We start from the raw sequence: 20475 nt of genomic DNA, 5'->3' as shown, positions 1-20475 counted from the left end.
ACAGCGCCGCTCTGAACAAGCGGATCAACTAATTTTTTGTCTGTTGTTTATTTCACAAACAAAAGTTTAAATTAGTAATGCTACTAAACTCAGTTCTGATTGGAGCGTCACACGGTCGCGACGTACTTTCGCACGTGCGGCAAATAATTTGATAATACTGATAAAATAAAAGATCAACGAACTTATTATTCCACAAAAGTGCTCAAAAGAATGCATGATAAGAAAAAATAAGAAAATATTAAGAAGTTATGAATGCAAATATTTTTAATAAGTAAAACAAAAACATTGTCGCGGTCAAACAAAAAAAAAAATCCCCTCAGTGCACATTCACGACTTTTTCGTCAGAACTGAACATAGTCAAATACATACATACATATATATGATTATATGTATGTATAGTTCATAGGCATATATTTCATAATTTAAAAAAACCCAAATATAATAAGGAAAATAATTAAAATGCAGTACAACAAAGTTTATTGGCTTCTACTTATCTTCTCATCATTGCATTTGACGTTTGCACGTAAGTTAGAAAAAAAAAGTTACAGGAGAAAAGGACTTCTACTTTATATGCAGTTATATTTTCAAATTATAACAGTAAAACTAATTATGAAACATTTTTTTCGAATTATCTTGCACAATTTTTTGTGTGAGCAAGTGTAAAATAAAGTTATTGCATTCAAATCAACTGAAAAACCGGTAAATATTGCAGCTAATGAATTTCTCTTCTACTTTCACGCTCATCGCGCAAACCGGCATTTGGTGACAAAACTTGTACATGGCATTGTAAATATTTGTGTAAACAATAATCAAATGAAAAAAAAAAACAACAATATAAATAAACAACACCAGAATATTATTCCTGCCTGACACCCTACAATACGTATGGTCGTTGTGTGCCTTACAATAAATGTGGATTCCTTCAAAAACTCTTCACGCAGTATGGTCTGTCACTGCCACAAAACTATTTAGCGGATATACAGAAATCTCGATGTCAAGGAAGCACACCTGGGGTAAGTACGCATAGCGTTTTTTTCAGCTATCTGTTTTGTCGAATTATGGAGATTAATTCTCCCAGGCTGTCAGGTTACGTAAAAACTGTGTTTTAATGGATTACACAGGCCAACAAAAATTAAAAAAAATTGGTGCGGCAAATGTTAAAGCTATTTTTAACCGGCTTCAAAAAAAGGAGGAGGTAATCAGTTCTTCGGAATATTTTTTGTTTTGTTTTTTTGATGGTTTTGTTTTTATGTATGTTACTGCATAACGTTGGAGCACGTCAATCGATTTCGATAACTCTTTTTGCGTCGGAAAGGTAGTGTCTCAGAGGTGGCCCCATACTAATCTGGTTTAGATCTGATCAGTGGATCATGAGATATATATATATATGAGAATAGAAGTCGGTTTTTGTTTGCTCAAAAATTACTTGTTGTTAGACCTCTTTATGATGATTACGAATCCATAAGTATAAAGTTTCCATCAGCTCCAGATTTTGAGAAAAGCGAAGTCAAAGTGTCAAAAATACCCGTTTTTTGCAATATTTGAGAGGCTCTAGCAGAAAAAATCAAGGAATGATAGAACTTTCCTATAACTCCCTACTTCTACCCCTGAAAATACCATCCCTGTACCTGCAAAATTGGTATTTTTTTCCTTTTCAGTGTTTTTTCTAAATTTTTTATATACGAAGTATACGAATATGCACATTAGACGAAAGGGGATTTAATCGCCTTTACAACGATACCAATTTTTTAAAAATCGGTTAGTAATTTTTTTGTTTAAAATATTTTTATATAAAAAAAAATAATTTTTTTCATTTCAATGTGTTTTTTCTCAAACTTTGATATACGAAGTATATAAATATGCACATCACAAGAAAGGAATTCAACGGTACGATTTTTTTAAAAATCAGGTAAAAATTTTCTGAAATAATAAGTTTTTAATTTTTCGAAGATTTGACCTTTGACCCATTATAGCACCTGTAATATAATTTTTCACAAAAAAATTTATATACCATATAAATAAGAGAAAAAGGCGGACCATGTCTGTATTTTTACTTTTTTTGCTTTTTACATGCAATAATTAAAAATAACTTCAAACTTCGAAGGCCCATATCTCGATTTCGGCGGCTAAATTCGAAAAACAGAGAAATTACTTTTTTTTACTTATGACTCAGTCTCTTAAAAAAAGTTGGTTTGGTCCAATACCCAGCCGAGTGCTGTACAGTGTTATTAATTCAAAATTTCCGTTTTTGGAGATTTCATTATAGAATTAACGAGCTTGATTAGGAGAATATGTTCAGCCTAACAGATGACCAAACTTACCAAAAATGGGGAAGATATGTGTCTTTCCATCTATCTGTTGATATACCAACTGAATTAATCAAACTTTGATTGCGTTTTCTCACAAAAATTGAAATTCTGAAATAATTCTATATATTATTAAAAGTGCGATATATCTGCATTATGGTCAAAAACCCCTGATTTTAAGGCAAAAGAAAATAGTTTAATAATTTAGGAAAAGGAAAGAAAAGGAAATCATTTCGTATTGCTGAAAAATCTGAGAAAGAATACCTCATTAAAATTTTCCCTGTAATTTGAAAGATCAAAAAATATCTAGCCTCATAAATATTACTAAAAAAGTCATATCCTCACAAAAAGAAAAATTTTTACAACTTTAAGAGCTTATTTAAAAATCAAATTCACACATTGTATTCAAAGCCTTATAGTCTAAAAAATTCACATGGCGAAATTACGAAGCCCGATATAAAATCTGAAATTGCGGAATAAATGCCAACTATTTACAACAATTAAATAATTAAAATTGTTTACACAAATGTGATATTACAAATGCGCAATGTTCAATGTTTTCTTTCCTCTTATTATTCTTGCTCTTCTTGATTGGCGCTATAACCGCCTAAGCGATTCTGGCCGCGTTCAATAAAGCACACCACGTTGTGTTTACGGGGAAAAAGTATTTTATATTAAAGTGGCTTAGAAAAAAAAAATCCCAAAACAACTTTTTTTGTGCATAGTCGCATTTAAAGACTCCCTCACCAAATATTCTAATAATGTATATTTCGGTGATTTTCGAAAAAAAAAAAATTCCTATAACTTGAACACACCTCAAATTCGGATTCATCTTAACTGATGTTGTGTCGAGTAATTACATAAATAACACGAGTAATTACATGAATATTAGATACGTACATATAAAGGCGTACATATGCACATGAGCGTGCCCCACTGTCAATTAAAAAATAAAATCTGAACCCGAATTATAAAAATTATTATATTTTAGAAAATCCGACAAAATATTTCGGTAAAATATTGAGGTTTACTTGAGCTGGACCCAATTTAAAATACATACTTTTGAAAATCTAAGTTTTTAAATATAAACTTTTGGTTTTATAGATTAATAAATTCACCCCAGATGATAGAAGAGTTTAAGCTAAAAGGCTTGCATAAAAATGTTTAATAATTGTATTAGCGGAATAAAAGTAAAAATATTTTTAGAGGCCTTTTCATATTTTGGCGGAAGGTTCAAGATAAATTATAAATTTTTATAAGTCCGATGAAAAGACCGCAAATCTTTTGGTGAGCCTCTCTAATGTATGTACATACATATATGACAATACCATACATTGTATTAGTTATGAAATGAGGCATTTAGCGAATTCAGTTATATGCATGCGACCATTTAAATATTTTTAATCTTTGCAAATGTTCCTTTTTTTGCAATTAATATAAAATTTGAAGACAAATTAATAAAACAGCTGGAGCACACAAGCAAGTTTTATAATAACATTTTATTTGAGCCTTATTTCCTGATTTAATTTTTTCTTTAATTTAAATAATGAAAAAGTGTATTCTGTTCATACCTACATATGTATGTATACGTACATACTCGTTTACTCATCTCATTGCATCAACGTGTCCGATATCGTGATATGTATGGGCCGAATTAAAAAACAGTAATTATCAAATGCTTGTAACACTAAATTAAGCTGTTACATGCAGACATTTATTTGAATCTGAAATCGGTATTTGAAAGAATGGAAAAAATATTTTTATACTGTTTTCAAATTCTCCGATACACTTATATTTAATTTACAAACATATATGTACATATTTTATACCCAAAGACCTAAGTTTGTATCATTTATAAAATGAATTGAATATTAACTTTCTAAAATTAGAAAAATCGGCTAGTCGACTTTTGTTAGTATTTCGAGAAAGTAGAGAATTTTGGTTACTTAGGAACCACCATTAACACCGATAATAATGTCAGCATAGAAATCCCACGCAGAATCACTCTTGCCAATAAGTGCTAATTTGGACTACGTAGGCAATTCAGAAGTAATGGCGCAGAAGAATGAACACTGACAATATCCGATTAGGCGGCTCTTGAAGTATTCGAGAGAAAGACTTTGCGGAAGATTTACGGGCTTTTTCGCATTGGTGACAGCGAGTACTGCAGATGATGAAATAATGAGCTGTATGAGCTTTACAACGACATGGACACAGTGCGGGTGGTAGCAGAGGAAGAGGGAGGCTCCATTGCGATGGAAGGACCAAGTGAAGAAGGACTTGGCTTCACTTGGCGTCAGTTGGCACAAAAGAGAAACGGCTGGCGTGCGTATAAAAGCCAAATAAGGAAATGAGGGACTTCGTTAAAAAATATACACACGAAACAATTTTTTTTTATTTTAATCTATCTAGAATTATTCTTGTACGAAGATTTTTGAATCCAAATATTATTACCAAATCCCCTTATTACGACTTCACCTCTGATGAAAAGGCATTTTTTAACTGACTTCCAAAAAAGGAGGAGGTTATCAGTTCGTCGGAATATATATATTTTTTTAATGCATGTTGCCGCATAACTTTGGACCACGTCAACCGATTTCGATAATTCTTTTTGCATCGGAAAGGTAGTGTCTCTATCCTCGCTAAGATCCTGTTGCTATTTACTTTCGTCGTGTGAAATTTTAAATGTATGTATATAAATAAATTACCTTAAAAATAGTCCTATTAGGCTTAGGTATTGCGTTTTTAAGAAGCTCGGCCAAACACTAACATATGTGTAAGCGCCAATCTATTATTATTATTATTATTATTGCGTTTTTAAATACTAGGTTAAAGCGCAGTTAGTCAACGACGTAAATCTTGTTGTAGCTTAATTCTAACAACTTAATATTTTTTTAAACAACCTTAATACTCCTATATACATACTGAGGTCTTCCTAAAGACGCTACTGTGTCGTAAAAATTCTTTACTTGATCTAACTATGCACATTAATACCTTTCAGATACATATCTGCTGTGATGATACTCTCTCTCTAACCACCGCCCCAATGCCACCAACGGATCCTACGCCACCAATCTTTGGTGGCAGCGATGAGAATGATTCAAATTATGTTGGATCAATGAATCAAAATGGCTTGAAGATATTGCGTGCACAAAAATGTGGCAATGCTGGTGGTGAACGTGTCTCACATGGTAAAGATGTTAATTTGAGCGAGTTTCCTTGGATGGCACTCTTGATTTACAATAGTGAGGACGATCGTTTTAAGTGTGGTGGCTCACTTATAACCGAAAATTTCGTTTTGACTGCAGCGCATTGCATGGTGGGCGTGGCTGAGAAAATGTAAGTTAGTCAGATAGGAAGTTTGTGAACTTTTGTGTTTTATCTCATAAAATTATACTTGTAAGCATCTTTGGTTTAACGCATTTTTCTCCCGGCACTAGAATTGGCGTTCGTTTAGGTGAACATGATTTGTCCGAGGAAGAAGACTGCATAACTGTTCATAACTCGCGGCGTATTTGTGCGCCGCCTATCGAAGACATTGGTGTAGAAAGGACTATACCTCACCCAGGTTACAACAATGCGCGCAAAACCAATGATGTTGGCTTGGTAAAGCTGAACCGCCCGGTGCATTTCCAAAGTGAGTACGGAAATGTTATAAATACTTTGATTTCGTTAATACTATCAACTCATTTTGCAGAGCATATTAAGCCAATTTGTTTGCCAATCATTCCCGAAGCTGGACAAATACCCACAGACCGACGCTTCTTCATAGCCGGTTGGGGTGGCACCGAAAAGAGCAAAACTTCGAATATATTGCAAAAAGCGTTGGTGCCATTTAAAACACGCGAACAATGCCAAATGATCTTTCGGCGAACTCGCATCAACGAAAATCATCTCTGCGCTGGTGGCGACGGACTAATTGACACATGCAAAGGCGACTCTGGAGGTCCGCTCTTCTACTTGGCACCGTACAGTGGGCCACAAAAAACTTTACGCTATGTACAATATGGTATTGTTTCCTTTGGTGGTACTGAATGTGGCAGTGATAAAAATTCGCCTGGTATCTATGCCAACGTAGCGCACTTTATGCCTTGGATAACCAGCCATATTGTTTAAATTAATTGACTGTCTTTATTTGTAAGATGTTTGTGCAGAATTTATTGCTTAAAGAAATGATTTTATACTTGTATTTATAGTATTTATTGACAAAGTAGAATAGATTAATAAAACCTATAACACTGAGGAACACAAAAAAAAAATTGAGTGCGCATTTATCAGGTTTGATAGCTGTTGGCCATACGAACAATTCGTGCTCTCAAGAAAAAAATGTTCATGATCCAAAAATCTGAGTATAGAGCCGATTCTTTTTCTCCAAATTTTGAAAATTTATCGTTTTTTAAGACTATATTTGTGGAAAAAGCATACATAGGCCAAAAAACGATGATTTTTAGGTAGTTTTTTTTTAAGAGATAATCAAGTTAAATTTTTTCTTTATCTGACGCTCGGGCAGACCTTATACCAACGCGACGTCTAAGACTTTGAGCTCGCAGTAGTTTCTTACAACTACAGTCATCAGGCATGAGTTCATCCGACAATGTCTGCACCGCAGGCCAGCAACTAGTTTTTTTTTTTTGAGCTGCAGAATTGCTGGTCGTACTTCGCCAGAGTTGGGCGGAGGTTCATTGGTTTTATCCTCCTCGACTGGGGACTCGTCGATTTACTTTCTCCACTGGTTTCTGTGTTGTTACAATTCAACAGTGTGGAAAAGTGTCGCCTCCATAATTTAAGCATATTCTGGTCAACAGGTATTGAGTCGACGCAATTGCTCTTACAAGAATTCGCCCTGGCCTTGGAACGTTTCGGAAAATGCCTAAAGACCATGACAGACGTGGCAATATTTCCAACTATTCCATGTAATTCGACGTCAAATTCAGTAACAGAAATTTTATTTCGATGTGTGAACAGCCAAAAAGACGATTTATTTTGGAACGAATTTCCGTCATCCCTTGTCAAGTTTGGTTTGCAGACAAACCGGTTTTTGGCGTTGTGCCATCCTCAGTGGCATGTTTCGTTCGTTTCGACACTGAAGATGGCACAACGCCGAAACCGGTTTGTCTGCAAACCAAACTTGACAAGGGATGACGGAAACTCGTTCCAAAATAAGTCAACTAACCACCCTGTCGGAAAAATCAACCAACACCAACAGCCAAAAATACCTTCCTGTCACATTTCCGAAATCAGTTTCATAAATAAATGTTGCAGGATGTGACTTCAATTGAGAGAGCACAAATCGATTTCGGAAATATATTTCAACTTGCTCTGCTGCACTAGCAATTTACAATTCGCCTTTGGGAAATAAAAAAAAACCCTCTTTCAAAAGACACTATACGTGCAGGGTGTGAATGCTCATACAATTGCTTTCTGAAATTTTTCAATTTGATAGCCCTTTCGTTATATGTATATGCATTGCATTGCCACGTCTGGCACGCTCTTAACTTTCGTCACGAAATTTTGGGTAATTTTCCCGTCGGCCAAATTTCAAGCTCTTTTCATTAACATATTCCTGTTTTTGTTACAGAAAATGCGTTCCGTTTTCCTCTTCAACTCCCTATGTCCATACCAAATATGTACCTCGCGTTTTGCCCGATCGCACGTGGAACTGTAGGCGACATCTTTTTTTCTGCAGCGGCGTGACGTACCGAATGAAACCAGCTTTGCTTTCAGGCTCTCTGAAATCCAACTACTTCTTCGGAAAAAGTAAAAAATTTCAAAGAAAATCTACTCTCCTATTCCTGTTAATGTAACATAACAAAAACTAGTTGAAAACAATTGTAGGGTTCCCCCAAACAAACCTATCATATAAAAACCCATTTACATAATAAATAATTTGAATTGAACCTTTTAAATAGATGGCAACCCTCTTAGAACACCTCAAAAATATCCTAAATGATAAAACTGAAGATATATTAACACTCTTTCGTTTGACACCCATATTTTAATATTTCATATAAATTTTGTATAATTTTATTAAATTCGCCTTTTGGAACAGATGGCAACCTTCTTCAAAAGTATTTTCAAACAAAAGTCTTCTTAAGAAATTGTGATACATATTAAAATTAACTGATAAATTAAGACGATTTTTTTTTTTTAGCACGTGGTAAGTGAGCAAATATAGTTCAGAAATAAGAGAAAATTATAGGGGCACCATATTTTGACAAGTTTTAACATGTTTATTTTATTGATATTTAATTTTGGTAATTTTTTTTTAAGAATACGTTGTTCATTCTTTAACGACACCCGTGTAAATCCAAGTTTGAAACTTTGTCGTAGATTTTCTAGACAGATGCAGTTTTGGTTGTTAAATTTTAGCGGAATGAAGTAAAAGTTTTAAATTGCTAAAAATTACGGTTGATTTTTAAAGAATTAATTATATTTTTATAAAAAATAACCTTAATTAATTAACAACAAAAATAATCTAGTAAAACTTATAAAAATGTGGTGCTTCTATAATTTTTTCGACTACGGTATGCAAATTGCTTGTTCTGCTTAATAATTAACACTTATGTATTTTATTCTTAATTCTAATCCTAATCGTAATCGTTACTAACCACCCTGCCCTCCCCTATCTCCTTCTGTTACTTTTCTGAAAGAGAATTCGACTATTTCTGCCATTTTTAAAATCTGGAGAAATTTGTTTGTATGGTATAGTTATGAAATAGCTGAGAAATGTATTAGGCTGAAAGGATAATAAATCGAAAGGAGACAATTATTCATTACGGGAGCTTTTGGGCTTCTCCTCGTATTTTTGCAGTTGCTAATGAAAAATTGCTGGTACATGTGATCTAAAGTAAACTGGCATACTCAAGCTAGTAAATCAGTTTACGTATGTATTTATATAATAAATCAACTTTTAACCTGCAAGAATGAAGAGATACTTCAATCAATATACGTACATTAGAGTAGTCCAATTTTTGTATGGGCAAAAAATGTTTCATCCTAGAAAACGAGGCACCCTTCAGTTTTGTTCCTTTTGATATTTGTAATATCTATACCACTCCCCAATTTTTTCTTTTTGATACTTGTAATATCTATACCAACTTTCAGTTTTCTACTACAACCAATAGAGGGTGCTCAATGACCTGAATGAATGAATGGCGCTACTAGATCGCTGTGAAACTGGCAAAAATAGTGGTGATTTTTATAAAAAGCTACTGTTGCCATGACAACTGAAGCTTGTGCAATTTTTTTAGGTAATTTAAATTTGAAATTTTCTTAGGATTCTTAACCGATGTACACAATACTTCTAGAGTAAAATATGAGCATCCTCTAAATTTATACATAGAAACGTAAACTTTGGTACCAGCACCTCTTTCGGCAAGAGGAAAAATTTTGGAAGGTGCCCCAAACCCTATCTTGGAAAACTTTTTTTTGGGCCACTCTAATATACATATGTATATACATATATAGATATGTATGTATGGACTTACATACATACATGTTTACTAAATAGTAGATCCTAATCCATCACTTTCATTCACAAAAGAAACAAAAGGCAATGAATAAACAAAGGGATATGCAAACAAAGACAGTATTAAATGGACGAATTAGATAAAAGCGGTTAGTTTTAGGAAAATCGGGCATGCATTTGCGCATAACAGCGCCTAGTAATTGTACGTTGCTCCTAGTCTTAATTTGTCATTGGAATGTGCCGCTACTTGCTACTGGGAGAGATAATGGCAAATCCATTGCGTAAGACTCTAAAATGGTATGTAGGGTACCAAAAATATATACATAAATAAATATAAATAAAGAAAACTTTATTTTCTCACATTGCAGCACATTTTTTTTATTTGCAACCTATTTTACTTTGCCATTCGTAGTGAAAGTTTCTGTGGATCTTACAAATAATTTTTTCACCTCCTCGATATCCTTCAATTTGGACACGCTCTAGTGGGTATTTTATGATAATAACTCAAATTAAATTCTTACTCTAATTTTACTTTTTTTTACATATGTATATGTATGTAGCATCAATTGGAACACAACATTCCCAGCTGTAACTGTCTGTGAGATCTACAATGGCGAGAAAGTGTGGGATATAAGTGAGAAATATTTCGGCACAAATCACGATCTTCAACTGGATGATTTTGTCAGTGAGGTGGTGTACTTTCGCGGCACCTGCACTACTTGCGATAAATGTGAGCGAATAAAATGTCCGCAAAATTTCACAGAGCTATTGACACGGGTGCGTATGAGTAACTTAAGACATCTGCCTGGTAGGAAATTTTGGGAACTGGAGGTACCTATGTATATGTTTTTTTTTTGTTTTAGAAAAGATATGTATGGCGGGGGTAGTGATATAGTCAAGGGTTGTTAGCTCTGCATTAGGTGTCATCTAACTTGTAGCTAAGTACTTTTGGACAGAAAATATCCACACATTTTTTTTTTTAATTTTTTTCATGTTTATTTACTTAATTCAATAGTACATATTTGTTTGCTTGTTTATATATTCAGCTATGGGTGGCCCCATATGCGAATTCCGTCAGACAATATATAAAGTTTCGATCTTCAGTTTCGTTTCAGTGAATTCGAAAAGGAATCTGTGAGGTGAAGAGCAAAAATCTGTTCAAAGTAATTTTTGTGTGAGAATATTAAAAAAGAAATACGTTTAAAGAAAACAAGCTCCCCATTAAGTCTGTATAACTTTTGCCTAACTTTACAACTCACTTTTAGTTGGTTTTATTATTGCTGATCAAATGTGAGATATTTATCGAAATTCCCCAAAACACCTAACTACAAGTTGTTTATTTTTTATCAATTGTATGTGGGTAATTTCATGGATACCCAATAGGAAAGAATAAACCATCTGGCTACAAATCACAACCATAAGGATATTTGTTTTGTAGAAAAAAATTGTAAAAAATTGTATTAAAACTGGCAGCATTGTAATATGTAGAGGATTTGTAAAAAAATAAAAATTATCTAAGGGTTATGCTGGCTAGGGCAATTGAATTTTAAGGCGATCGAATGTAATGCACCATGTATCAGTTCTTTGTTTTTGTTTTGTAATGTAAAACGTGTCCATTTAACCTGTTTATGGTTTTAATGATATTCAGTAAGGAAGTTAAATGTAAATAGGCCTTTGCGTGTATTTGGTCCAAATTAGTAACTGCTTACAAGAATTTAGGTATAGTTTATTGAGTACTCTTAGTCTAACCCGATATCCTACATGGTACTTTTATATACATACATATCTACATATATGTGTTTGGGTGTAATATATCGTTTACAGTTTCGTAGTGAATGCTCGCAGCTACTGTTCAATTGCAGATATATAAATCGACGCTTTAACTGCTGTGATGAATTTTTGCCCATCCATACGGAATATGGTATATGTTTTACATTCAATTCGAATCAAGCACGGTAAGTAAATATATATCGTCGTTTAAAGTAGAAAACCGCGTATCGTCATTCTGCAAAACCGCGTAACTGGCATTTGCTGTCAAAATTGGATTTGCTCTCGCAAGCTCTTGACCATGCGTCCTGAAATATACTTGCCAGAAATGCGATTGCTCTGTAAAAAAGAGAACCATTTTGAAATATGAGTGTTTTTACTCTCTAGACAATAATTTATGCAACCTCACATACGCGGTTTCGCATTATCTTTTTATATCTCGTTGTAGGACGTTATGTAAAATAAATACCTATGTTATAGGGGAAGGATTGCTCTTTCAAATAAGCTTGGTTTTTAATATGTACGATAATTTAAAAAAAAAAACAAAAAAAAATTACACCTTTCTATTTACATACATATGTATGTATATTGTGTTTTTTTTTCGTGTTGCTTCTAAACATCGAAAGAATGGCGCTGAAATACTTATTGAGGCGGTGTTAAACTTCAGATCCATCCTTTTAGTTGTGGCACGCACACCACAAATTGAAGGAAAATCTCGGTCAAATATCTTAAAATTTTGTTTTTCCTTATTCATATTCAAAACTCACGAGCAGGGCCGGATTTACCCCCTCAACCGTCCCCGACACAAAAAAGCTGCCCCTAAAGGCGTGGATTCATCGTTCTAGCTCAGAATTTTTCTTCCATGTCCAGTTCTGAACGCTTTCGAGTTGTGAACTCAACTTCAACTTTAGTTCAGAACAGCGTTGCCAATTTTGGTAATCTCATTAAAAATTTGTAAATTTGCATGAAAATTTATTGAATTTTTCGACTTTTGAACAGAGTTTAGTAATTTTGGGTGTTGTTAGAGTATGACCTTGGTACTTGTTTTGGTAGGGCAAATATATGTTAGCGGCAAATCTGGTTCAGTACTAAAACGATGGATCCGCCTTAATACTTAAAAAAAAATTGTATGCGATGTTTTTAAAAATGTAATTAAAAAATTTCATTAAAGCATATCTTCAATCAAAACATCAGGGGACTATGATTGATATTTTTACCAAGTAAAATTTCAAAGAATATGGTGAACTTTTATTTTACAAAAGTAAATCAGCCTCATTTCGCAAGTCGAAAATTAGTTTAAATAGCACGACTCGACTACATTGGCATTGCCTACTGTCGTGCTGAAATAAGTAAACGACGAAAATCGTTGAAAACTATCCAGTGCTGACAAGTTTTTCCGTTTTAATTCACTAGTCGTGTTGAAAATTTGAACCAATGCCAAGCAATTTTCGATATGACTCTATTTTTGAAAAACGACACGACACTCGCAATGAGACTGAATAAGTATTTTGTTTATTTTTGGAAAATCAATTTCAAAGTGTTGAGACGATTTTCTGTCATTTTGGAACATGGATAAATTTGTATCCTTTTTAAACAAGAAAAAGATCTCTCGACCTACAATTGGACACAGCCGTAGTCCCAAAAATTCGATATGCAATGTCCACGTTCGGAAAACTGTATATAAATCATTACATGGGGAATTTCAAAACTTGTAGCGGAGATTTCACCTGGATATTGTTTGCTTAGCAATAAGCAAGAAAATGGACGAACTCATCGTGAGATGTTGATTGTGGATCAGAAGAATGATTTTTTCATTATAGTCCAAATTATTTGCACAAAGGATGATCGTGAATTTCGTATCGATGTTTTCATATGCACTTTATCTCTTTTCTAATTCGTTGATTAAATAATCTAGAATAATGTTGTAGATATTTACCAAGAACGGCTCCGATTTTCTTCGAAACTGTGTTTCGCTAAGACAATGAACAAATCTCAAGGCCAAACAATTGAAGTAGCTGGAGTGGACTTATGTAAGTGTTAAGGTTGAAAAATGTTGAAATTTTACCATCATAAACCAAAGAAAAAATTAAAAAAACGGTTATCTAAGATTTTTTACGCAACTTAGCTTTAGGCATATTATATTATGATACAAATTTAGACTGAAGTTGTAAATAATCATTTTTCAGTTAAGTTGCTTTGGTGAAACCAGCTGTAAATTTTGCCTAATATTTTGGACTACAGTCTAAAATACTAAGGTTTTGACTTATTTTGCACATGTATCTTGACGAGCATGGCGAAGCCCAGTGCGACCGCAGCCAGCAGGCGCAGCGCTTTGTGTAAGCGCGCGGGAAATTTGAATCGAAAATATTGTCAACGTTCAAAAAGTATTCTGTTCTTATAATAGGGCAACTCATATAAACGCTTAAATGCCTCGTGACCATGCAAATCTCGTAAACTTACTTTATTTTGTATGTGAAATCGATTCATTTACGAGGTTTCCATGAATACCTATAATATGAATTTGACTGAATAAAAAATTATCTTGCTTCTTCTCGTTTGAATTGCTAATAATTATTTTTTTCCATAAATTTTGAGAAACAGTTTTGTTGCATCCCACTTATGGCGCCTTTTGTGACACGGCGCCTTTGGGCAGCTGCCTATGTTGCCCTTGCGTAAATCCGGCCCTGCTCATTAGTGTCATCTTTACTGTCGAATTTAAATATGTTTTTTTCGCAGCAAGAGTGACGAAATAAGATTCGCCAGTAATCGTGAGATTGGTCCTGGAAATTTGAAATTCGACACATCTGCCAACATTCAACTTCTCATACATTCACCCATCGATATTCCTTTACTTTCATTCGAGAGTATGATTCGTGAAACTATTTTACTTGGTAGCAGTAAAGAGCTCATCATCAATGTCATGGAGGTGTATAACCATGCCAGCGTCTATCAGCTATCGTTGGATCAGCGCCGCTGCCGCTTCAGGCACGAACGCACAGATTGGGGTCGTAACGCAGGATTTTACGATTATTACAGCTTTCCCACTTGCATTGTGGAGTGCGTCTTGGTGGCACAATTGCAGCATTGTAATTGTAGTAGCCATTTGCTAGTGCCATCAGTGACATGTAAACTTTGCATTGTAAATTATAAAATTGTATGATCTATTTGTTTCCCTTATAGCTAATAGCACGGCCGTGCCTGCGTGTGATTATCGAGGCTTAAGTTGTCTGACTAGAAACTATGAGGAAATACAGTTGATGCGGAAGTCGTGCGATTGCATGAGCTCATGTGAAGAACCAGAATACAATATCGTTTATAATTCTCCCGATGGGTATGTAATATTTATGTATAATGAAAACTGTATTACTGTACTGTACTCTACTGTACTTTATAAAATATATTGACTGACATCTGCCCTATTTTCCATTTATTTCGGATTCAGGGAAAGTGAAAGTGATTTGGAACTAACGCAGGTGCTTATTAGCCTTATTGAACTACCAACTCAACGTTATATTCGACGTGTCACCAAAACTCCGTTGGACTTACTCAGTGAGTATAAATTTATGCACTTAAATAAATATGAGTATGCATATCGTCGTTTAAAGTACAAAACCGCGTATCAACAAAATGCAAAACCGCGTATGTGAGGTTGCATAAACTATTTTGTAGAGAGTAGAAACACTCATATTTCAAAATAGTTGTCTTTTTTTATAAAGCAATCGCATTTTTCGCTAGTCCTCGTCCTGAAATAACGAATTAGGATTGAGCCAAGAGGTTGTGTGAGCAATCCAATTTTTGGTAGCAAATGTCAGTTACGCGGTTTTGCAGAATGACGATACTCGGTTTTGTAATTTAAACGACGATATGTATGTACATGCAAACATACGTAGTTTACAACTTATGTATGTCGACTTATTTTATTTTCTTTCCCAGTTTCTGTAGGGGGTATTGTCGGGCTCTTTTTAAATGCCTCTCTTCTACGCCTATTGGAATTAGTATTTTTGGTTAAAGAATTTATGCTGAGTTTTTATGGAAGCGGAATTAACATACGGATAAACTGAATAATTGGTGGAAACAGCATCTAGTTTTAATAAATAATTATAAATTTATGAATCTAATCTTTTAATCTAATCTTTTTAAATTTAATAAACACTAGCTGCATTTTTTTGTGAACTAGCGACAAAAGAACGCTAAACTCGAGTAAAATTTCCTTTTAACTACTTAAGCAACCCTGTTGGTATAGCGTTAAGAAACATGGACGGGATGTAGACACAAAAAACAATAGAAATGAGCAATTATGCGAAGTATTTGCGTAATAAATGAACTTATTTAAAACATAAATCATGTATATACGAAAGCAAAAATTTTCCTCTCCACTTTCCCATTAACAATTCACAATAGAGAAGTTTTTTCACTTCCCTTCCGGTCGCGTACTTTTTAACCGACCTTTGCTGAAATTGGATTTCGTCATTTAAGCCAGTGTTCTTTTGTAGATCGGTTGCAAAAGAATGCACCTACGTTAAATTATTGCTGCGTACCCCTTGCGAGATATGTTGTATCCACTTGCTGTTGTTGTTGTAACAGTATACAAACTCCCCAAAGAGTTTTGGGGATGGTTACTGGAGCGACAGTCCTTGACCAGAAATAAATCTGGGTCGTTCCGGTTACGTAGACCCGACTGTCGTGGGAACGTGTAACTACATACGTATGGATTTATCTATACTACTTCCTATGCCGATTTCCGCGACACTAAACATTATATGAACGATAGCCATTTGGGAAGTTTATAATTCAGTATCTGACGGTAGTAATCAGTACATGCTTCTTACATTTCAGTTGAAAAAAAAATTATACAAATGTGTTATTAAAACACAACTTAATGCGACTTTTATTGCAAAGATATTATCTCAAGCACCTATTATAGCTTATTATATTAAATTGGTAAAAATTAATTGCAGAAAAGTTATATGTATTACATATTGAGAATTTTGCTAACTGTAAGTCTTTTTCTAAATGTTACTCACATGTACGTGTAAGTATAGTATTTCGTTTTTAAATTTTAAGCAAAAAAATATTAAATTTGAATTTCTTCAATAAATAAACATACATACAACATTTTACTTTTGTAATTAAATTATCAAATTGTGCGTTATATCCTGTGCTCCGATCCCTCTAGCTCATGCTTATTTTTTCAGTATGCAACATTGGTGTATAAGGCACAGGACCTTCTTCTCGTGGCAGCGGGGATACAAATTGGAGGAATGTTTCAATATATGACGGCAAATAAACAAAACTTGAGAAGACGACCAGGCTGAGCGTGAGCAGGACGAAACTGTCTGAAAAATAAAAAGAAATAATTCACCTGTTACTAACCAATAATATATAATTTCTAAGTGTATTGAGCATATTTTCAAATTGAAAAAGAAAAGGAAATACAACCTCGGCCAAACGTGTTAGGCACACCAATATATGATAATTTTTAATTATCATACACAAATCGGAGGACAAGCCCGACCAACCATTAACAAATGTGTAAGCGCTAATCTATTATTATTATTATTATTAATACTTTTGGCCAATGCTATATATATAATATATACCAACTATCCAATTCGATTTTAAGTAAAATATCTGAATGTTCATTTTGAACTATTGTTAGTCAAATATACTTTATATTCTCCCCATTGAATTAATTCTTTAACCGACTTAAATATACGAAGCCTAGCGTTTGTTTTTAATTTTTAGAGGGTTGAGTTCTTGTCGAGACAGTCTAAAAATTCTTAAGAAAGTTTGGAAATGAAGTCTCGCAACGAAGTTGTAAGGATTGAAGAGTAGAGGGTTACTGCCCGGGGTTTTCGTTGTCGGTCAATTAAAAGTAAACTACACTTTTTGAGATATTTTCCAAGCTTTTATAATCTTTGTGATTTATTCCAGGGTTCGTTTACTATTGTATACTCATTTTTAAGCATCTCTTGCATATACACACATATGTACATATGTATGTATCTAAATGATAGTGCATTACTTTTTCGTTGTGTAACTTTAGCCAGAAAACAAAGAAATTTAGAGAAAAAACGTAGATTTGTAGTATATCTACATATCGTTGTTTAAAGTATAAAACCGCGTATCAACAAAATGCAAAACCCCATATCACGATAATACAAAACCGCGTATGTAAAGACATTCATATTTGCAATGGTTTTCTTTTTTATAAAGCAATCGCATTTCTGGCTAGAATACTTCAAGGCCATTCCATTATAAGGCTTGAACCAAGAGCTTGTGTTGGCAAATCCAATTTTCGGCATAAAAATATCAGTTACGCGGTTTTGCAGAACGACGATACGCGGTTTTGTACTTTAAACGACGAATGCGTCTTATCAATTATTGCATGGCGCTATTTTTAGCTTATCTGTTTGAATACTCCAGCAAATCCAATTCAATTTCAGGAGAAATCTTAGATTGTTTAATTTTAAGATTAAAACTCACTTATCAGCTTCTTCTCCCAGGGCTCAAACATATAAATGCAGGTAACCAATTCATACTGCATATAAAGACTCAACAGCAAATTTTTTGCAAGCTTCAACATTTTTCCTTAATTAATGAAATTCGAAATGTGGCGCTTGGACTCTTTAAAATTATTTAATTGTTGTCACTATTGCTTCCCGTATTATTTGATACTATAAAGAATATTACAAATAGGAATGTTATTTTATTTATTATCAGTTTATTTATTTTTGTCCAGCTCAAAAAGTCAATCAGATTTTGACGTATTTCGAAGTGTGGTGAATTTCTATCATCTGTTCGTTGTGGAACTCAGTGTTGCCAGATGTTTTTTGAAAACACTAAATATCCGGAAAAAACTGTATTTACTGCTACTATAAAAAATAAGGAGTTTCAGAATTAATGTATAATTTTATTAAACATGTATAGCAAAAAACCATCCACTAAACAGAAAATACAATAAATTTAAAGTATTCTTCACTAACCAAAAAAAAAAGACTATAACATGGACGATTTAAATAACACTTCGTAAATTGGCATGTTAATATTTTTCAACAATTTATTTGAAGACTCAAATTTCGTAAGATCTGAAGGATTTCTTTAAAATCTTTAGCTTTTAAAATATAAGAGAGTTGTGGAATTTTTAATTTATTTATGGCTTATTCCTTTAACGCTGGGAAAATATTCTTTCCGCATTTGCTTCAAATGAAGAAACGCGTCTTCTTCAACGAATGAGAAATCCTAATTTGTGGTGGGAGGTAACTTAAATAACTGTAAGTTTATATAAAAAACGGTTTCGTACTCGGTTATTTGTTTTTGTAAAATTGTTGTTGGCAAGCTTGTAAAAGGCAATATACATACGAGCTTTTGATAAAGATAATAGGTATGCATAGAATTGAGCAAGTGAGCTGGCACTTTGGCAAAATAGCCTGTTGACCACAGTCATTGCTTGCGCAAATCTGCTCTTCTGCCAGATGTCCAGGCCATTTTCTGAATTTGGTGGATACCCCAACAATTTACTAGACTAGCAGTAGTAACTTGTGGTTTACAGGCGTGTGTGAATCGGTAACAAAGTTCTATGGGGAAAGCTGTTGAATAATATTTTTACTATGGTGAGACAGTTTTGCCAATCTGCTGTGTGAAATGAAATGTTTTTTGACAGCAGTAAATTTTTGATAACCGCAGATTTATGCGGAATAAGCTATTACAAATTGAGTGAAATTAACATTTTAAGAAACCATCTACCATCATTGATTGCAGTTCATCAACTTAAGCATTTATTATACGAAAAATTACACACAGCAGCAATCTTTGCAAATGTCAAAATTTTCTATGCATTTGTCAAAAACTTCACTAGCCTCATGGGCTACTGAAACTTCATTCACCTCAAACTTGTCAAAAATTTACTGCCGCGAACTTTGTTACCGATTCACACACGCTCTAAATAGGACAATTTTAGGAAGATAATAGCAATACATTCACACTTTTACTAATACATTCACAATTCTCTCATTATCTTTGTCACTGTCTTTAATTTTTCGAAGAAAATAAATTGAACAATTCGGTCACGACTTGGTTAATTTGAGGAAAAGAGACAATAAATAATAGCAAACAATCGCAAAATTATGAAAAATTGGTTTGTGTTTGGATATTTTAATATATGTATAATATGAAATTCACGCCAAAAGACAGTAACGGCGGTTGCTAAAAAGTCTATTTTCCTTATAATTGCCTGAATGTCTACTTTACACAATAATTTGACAACTAATACTCATCCTTAATTGTCTTTTTTAATGTAAAGGCCGAACCGAAACTACCGAAATGTGTGTGAAGGACCTTATTCTAATCTAGAGATAAACCTGGATATCTGGCAACATTGTAAATACACCATAGTGGATTTGGTGACTTTACAGTATGGGCATTCACACCGAGCTCGGAAATACCATGTTTAGTAATTTTTTGCCATATACAGGGTGGGCCAAATAAGATCTACCAATTTATCGTAGCAGGTCCACAGTTTGCCTAACTCCTTTTCTTGACCAATACCTCTTGGCTATATTTCTTTCTTTTATTTCATAATTAATATTTTTTATAAATGTCTAGCTCATTATACATATGCGATAGGAAATTTTACACACAGAAATCAATATATTCGCAAAACCACGGGCAAGATATATGCACTAAAAGTGCGCTTTTAGCTTTTCACTCTGACGTCAGTAATTCAAAAATTATTTAAACAATTCAGTGAATGTGCTTAGAAAAGAAGTATGGGTATCAAATTAAAGAGGAAATTCTGTAGAATTTAATCAGATAAAATTGGTGCAAAAGGACTGGTAAGTATTGAAAATTTTATCCTTGAAATTTCGCAATATTTGTTTTTGAAAAAATTTAATGTTAAGGATTTATATAAATTCGATAACATCCTAGAATTTT

At 33.6% G+C, this 20475-nt stretch overlaps 3 protein-coding genes across 3 annotated transcripts; 2 read left to right on the top strand and 1 right to left on the bottom strand.

Annotated features, from left to right (window-relative positions):
- On the top strand, nucleotides 1-6541 carry LOC118737498 (serine protease grass-like). Its single transcript, XM_036468048.1, has 5 exons — nucleotides 1-523; nucleotides 853-1013; nucleotides 5308-5645; nucleotides 5747-5943; nucleotides 6004-6541. The coding sequence occupies exons 1-5, from the start codon at nucleotides 460-462 to the stop codon at nucleotides 6420-6422; spliced, it is 1179 nt and encodes a 392-aa protein (XP_036323941.1). The 5' UTR covers nucleotides 1-459; the 3' UTR covers nucleotides 6423-6541.
- Nucleotides 6542-10039: 3498 nt separating this feature from the next.
- On the top strand, nucleotides 10040-15614 carry LOC118738197 (sodium channel protein Nach). Its single transcript, XM_036469120.1, has 8 exons — nucleotides 10040-10071; nucleotides 10143-10256; nucleotides 10335-10551; nucleotides 11599-11729; nucleotides 14278-14666; nucleotides 14722-14872; nucleotides 14984-15090; nucleotides 15475-15614. The coding sequence occupies exons 1-8, from the start codon at nucleotides 10040-10042 to the stop codon at nucleotides 15600-15602; spliced, it is 1269 nt and encodes a 422-aa protein (XP_036325013.1). The 3' UTR covers nucleotides 15603-15614.
- Nucleotides 15615-16402: 788 nt separating this feature from the next.
- On the bottom strand, nucleotides 16403-18330 carry LOC118737497 (serine palmitoyltransferase small subunit A). The gene is made up of 2 exons (XM_036468047.1): nucleotides 18028-18330; nucleotides 16403-16877 (listed from the first exon to the last, which is right to left on the bottom strand). Exons 1-2 carry the CDS (start codon nucleotides 18125-18127, stop codon nucleotides 16714-16716), a joined length of 264 nt encoding a protein of 87 aa, XP_036323940.1. The 5' UTR covers nucleotides 18128-18330; the 3' UTR covers nucleotides 16403-16713.
- Nucleotides 18331-20475: the final 2145 nt, after the last annotated feature.

This window comes from Rhagoletis pomonella, unplaced genomic scaffold, assembly GCF_013731165.1.
Source record: "Rhagoletis pomonella isolate Grant_MI unplaced genomic scaffold, Rhpom_1.0 Rhpom_scaffold_00004, whole genome shotgun sequence".
NCBI classification, from domain to species: domain Eukaryota; kingdom Metazoa; phylum Arthropoda; class Insecta; order Diptera; family Tephritidae; genus Rhagoletis; species Rhagoletis pomonella.
The sequence above is the reverse complement of the archived record's forward strand: the minus strand, read 5'-3'. Positions and strand labels throughout refer to the sequence as shown.

Bases quoted from the DNA above. Each gene is read 5' to 3' on its own strand.
- LOC118737497 (XM_036468047.1), bottom strand. From the start codon at position 18,127: ATGTTGAAGCTTGCAAAAAATTTGCTGTTGAGTCTTTATATGCAGTAT. The intron at 16,878-18,027 runs GTGAGTTTTAAT...TTTATTTTTCAG, and splicing joins CTGGGAGAAGAAGCTGATAA to ACAGTTTCGTCCTGCTCACG.
- LOC118737498 (XM_036468048.1), top strand. From the start codon at position 460: ATGCAGTACAACAAAGTTTATTGGCTTCTACTTATCTTCTCATCATTG. The intron at 1,014-5,307 runs GTAAGTACGCAT...AATACCTTTCAG, and splicing joins GTCAAGGAAGCACACCTGGG to ATACATATCTGCTGTGATGA. The intron at 5,944-6,003 runs GTGAGTACGGAA...CTCATTTTGCAG, and splicing joins CCGCCCGGTGCATTTCCAAA to AGCATATTAAGCCAATTTGT.
- LOC118738197 (XM_036469120.1), top strand. From the start codon at position 10,040: ATGGCAAATCCATTGCGTAAGACTCTAAAATG. The intron at 10,072-10,142 runs GTATGTAGGGTA...CTCACATTGCAG, and splicing joins TTGCGTAAGACTCTAAAATG to CACATTTTTTTTATTTGCAA. The intron at 10,257-10,334 runs GTGGGTATTTTA...ATATGTATGTAG, and splicing joins TTCAATTTGGACACGCTCTA to CATCAATTGGAACACAACAT.